This window comes from Etheostoma spectabile, chromosome 15 (genome assembly GCF_008692095.1).
Source record: "Etheostoma spectabile isolate EspeVRDwgs_2016 chromosome 15, UIUC_Espe_1.0, whole genome shotgun sequence".
Lineage (NCBI taxonomy): Eukaryota > Metazoa > Chordata > Actinopteri > Perciformes > Percidae > Etheostoma > Etheostoma spectabile.
The window spans coordinates 30,085,654-30,089,705 of record NC_045747.1 but is presented as its reverse complement, the minus strand read 5'-3'; the positions used below and the strand labels follow the sequence as shown (position 1 = coordinate 30,089,705).

Sequence of the window (4,052 nt, the reverse complement as noted above, 5' to 3'; positions counted from 1 at the left end):
ACCAGCTGATCTGAGTGGGGGGGCTGATCTTTAATGTAATATCTACATTACCCATTATAACCAACCATTTATCCAATGTTCCAGAGGCACATTCTGTTTACTAATCTTATATCATTTTAAAAAACTAACTGAGAACACACTGGAGAATCCTTTTGCAATTATGTAAGCACATAATGTAATTTGAAAACTGCTGACCGGGTTAAAAAAAACAATGCAACTGACCTCAGCTGGTATTCTGTTTATAATGGAGTGCAATGGAAATTTCTAAGTGACCCCAAACTTTTGACCAGTAGTGTATATATGTATATGCACTCAAATATGGCTCTTTGTAGTTTTGCCTATTTTAAAGCTAGTGTACTTGCACTTACCACCTGTTGTCTGGAGTTTGCACCTTCAGGGTTGAAAGCACATAAGTAGAAATTGCTTTGGAGGAAAATGTCAGCCAAATGACATGTGATGTAATGTAATTTAAACTAGCTGCTGCAAAAATAAAAAAAAAGTAGGCCATTTCAAAAGGTGACTTTTAAAGTTGTAAAAAAAAGCAAACTCCGTTGTTACTTAAGAGAATACATTATAATCAAATAATATATAGTTAAAGAGCTCATTCTGGAACTGTAACCTTGTCAATGAAACAACTCTGAGATGCATTTTCAGGTAAAAGTATAACATTTCTCTCTGAAATGTGTGTCAAAAAATGTATAGTAAAAGTACCAGAATGTGAAAACTGTACTTCACAGTACTTTTCCACGTGCGGTTGGAGAGTAAAAGGCGGGCTGATGGTGCTGATAATGTGCGTATAAAGCTGCAGCGTGCAGAGCCACAGCTTCACTCCTCCACCGCCATGGCCTTCGCCACCCTGCTCTCTGCGCTGGTGCTGATCCTCAACACGGGAGGTGAGAAACCCAAACAGCTGATCTTTAGTCTGGGGCCATGGATCTGCATCCAATTAGTGCAGGGCAGTTCGGCAACGCTCCAGTTAAATCTAGTTTACCACCTTGATAGCCTGATACAAAGACTTTACACATCATGAGACCAGGGTTCAAAAATCATAGCTCTTCAATGGCAAAATCAGCCAAATTGGTCTGTACTTGCAAACCATTGTATTTTAAATAGTGTTTATGGATGCATTACTGCCTATATGGTCTCTGTAGATTTAAATAAATTTGACATTTTGGGATGTACACATTAAAGGTTATAGGTTATACGTTAAAGGTTTGGTGTAACATTTAGTTCAACACTTTAGATTCCTCCTTCTATTGTTATATTTACTGTTTTTTCATGAGATGAATGCTGAAATAATGTCACCATATCATGTTGATTGTTTCCAGAAATGTTCTCATTCTAATGGACTCTTCATTCATTTGTATTACTTTATTTTAGATGGTAAATAATGTCATGGATCTGAGGCATATCAGAAATTTCATATCTTTTTTTTGGGAATTTAAAAAAATAAATCATAACTTTAGCTTTTGTGACACATGTTCTGTGTTTGACTGTTCAATGTCCCATGCTTATTGAAAGAAAAACACTTAATTGCTGGCAATTCATATCTCATGCTTGCATAAGAATATGGAGCAGTTTTAATTGTGTCTCATGCTATAATGCTCCATGACATGTCTTTTTTTAAATAGCAAATAGCACAAATTTAATGTAAAATTTACAATAACTTACTGGCAACAATTGGCAGCAGATTGCTGTGAATTCTTTTTACAGTAAAGGTACCATACTTCCATTTACAGTATTTTATGTATTCATTGTAAAATACAAAACAATTAAACACAAAATAAGATAAAAAAGTTAAAATATAGTAGTTTACTGTACTATTTACAGTACTATAGTGGCAACAAGGGTTTTTTTTTTTTGCAGTAATGCTTTGACTACTGTGATTTCAACTGTAATACTCAGACTACTGGGATGTTGTCATGTCAACAAGGTTGTAATGTAACTTTACAGTATTCTACTGTAAAAATCATATGCAGTAGTGTTACTGTGAAATCCAAAGGAAATAACTGGAGATTTCACAGCCGTTATTTTCAGTGCAGAATCGCAATTCGATTTTTTTTCCCTACAAATTGTTCAGCCCTAATAGCTTTTATAAAGTTGCATTATTTCTTTTTTAGGTTTGCTCGGGGCTGAGGTGAGGAGCTCCATCATCGGGGGGCAGGATGCTCAGAAGGGCAGCTGGCCCAGTATGGTGCACCTGAACCTTACATCGGATGGTGTCAATAAGTGGCGCTGTGGCGCCACCATTGTCAGCGATGATTGGTTGATGACTTCAGCAAGCTGCGTGAAAAGGTTAGAGTGTGTGTGTGTGTGTGTGTGTGTGTGTGTGTTCTTTTTACATGACCCTCATCCTCTTCCATTGTAGTGAAAGCAGTGATTATTGTCAACACCACACACACACACAATTTCAAATTAGTGTGATGTTTTATTTAGCCTATACGTCTCAAAGAGCATGGTTTGGTATTATAAGAAATCTTTAATATGATGTCATTCAAAAAAGAGAAAAAAACGTCAATTTTCAAAAAGAAACTCAAAGTCAAAAGGCTACACATATCAAAAGCTACTGGAAACTTTGGAAAAAGTGCTAAAAACTTTAAGAAAATTAAAAGAAACTTAAAAAGACTACAAAAACTTTTTTTTAAAAGCAACAAAAACCTCCAAAAAAAAGCTATGAAAACATTAAAAATGCGACAAAAGCGTTCAAAAAAGCAACAAAAAATTCAGAAAAAGACCAGACGGGATTATGGGTGGGGGGGCTATGGCCCAGCTGAATCTACCTGCATGTTAGAACAGTAATGTGCAGTGTGTGTTAGGTGATGTGTGTGTTTGTGTTTCCAGAAACCCTGAACCTGACTGGAGGAGATCAATGGCTTGGGTCAACGTGCACGCCCTGCGAACGGATCGAGCCAAATACATGGATCTAACTACTGCCCTCCCTCACCCTGATTACCAGGCAAATAACTACGCCCATGACATCGCCCTTATAAAGCTGAAGAAAAAGGTGGATTTCAAAAAAATGGGTGCCAAAGTGAATCTGCCCAGCGCTGCCGACAACTTCAGTCCATCATCTGAGTGTTGGATCACTGGCTGGGGGAACGTTGGGATTGGTGGTACGTTTTTTGCACATAAAGCAGAATATAAGGTGCACTTTCTATGCATAAAAAAACAACACACACACACACACACACACACACACACACACACACACACACACATAGCGTTGTTATTCTCCTCCACAAAATGGCTTGGGATGACCCTGCATATGAGTGTAACACATAAATGACAGATAGATAGACAGACGGATGGACGGATAGATAGATAGATAGATAGATGACTTTTTTAATTCCCATGGAGAAATGAAGGTGTCTTCGCAGCCCATATACAGGTTTATATAGGCCTTAGTGTTCCCCTAATACTGTAATCTCAGTCTCTTCTTTATATAGACCTTAGTGGTCCCTAAACTGTATCTGAAGTCTCTTTTATAGACCCTTATTGGTCCCCTAATACGTATCTGAAGTCTCTTTTATATAGACCTTAGTGGTCCCTAATACTGTATCTGAAGTCTCTTTATATGACCTTTGTCCCTAATACTGTATCTGAATCTCTTTTATATAGACCTTAGTGGTCCCTAATACTGTATCTGAAGTCCTTTATATAGACCTGTGTCCCCTAATACGTATCTGAAGTCTCTTTTATATAGACCTTAGTGGTCCCCTAATACTGTATCTGAAGTCTCTTCAGACACAAAAAAAATATATAATCTTCCTTATTATCATTATTACTGCATGGTCTCTCTTGTCTCCCTCACTCTCCTATTGGCTGTGTTGTTGTGTGTGTTTTCCTTGTTAGTAGTCATAATGTGAAAACACCTGTGCAGGTGTGAAGGGGCCTTTACAGCAAAATAGCTATGACTTTTTGTGTACTAGCCACAAACACTACTATCTGTCAAATTTACAGCAGTAACACAAAATAATTTCAATACAGGCCTAACCTCACTAAAACATCACTTTTATTCTGTGTGTGTATGTGTGTCCGTGTGTGTGTGTGTG

General features: G+C 37.4%; 1 protein-coding gene across 1 annotated transcript in view; it reads left to right on the top strand.

Moving 5' to 3' along the window:
• The first annotated feature begins 792 nt into the window (after window positions 1–792).
• The window catches only part of LOC116703421 (tryptase-2), a 5,044-nt gene continuing 1,784 nt past the window's right edge, over window positions 793–4,052 (top strand). Inside the window, exons 1-3 of the mRNA XM_032538140.1 lie at window positions 793–893; window positions 2,121–2,295; window positions 2,842–3,113. Coding sequence (XP_032394031.1) covers window positions 842–893; window positions 2,121–2,295; window positions 2,842–3,113 — 499 coding nt within the window. The 5' untranslated portion in view covers window positions 793–841. The remainder of the gene's footprint in view (window positions 894–2,120; window positions 2,296–2,841; window positions 3,114–4,052) is intronic.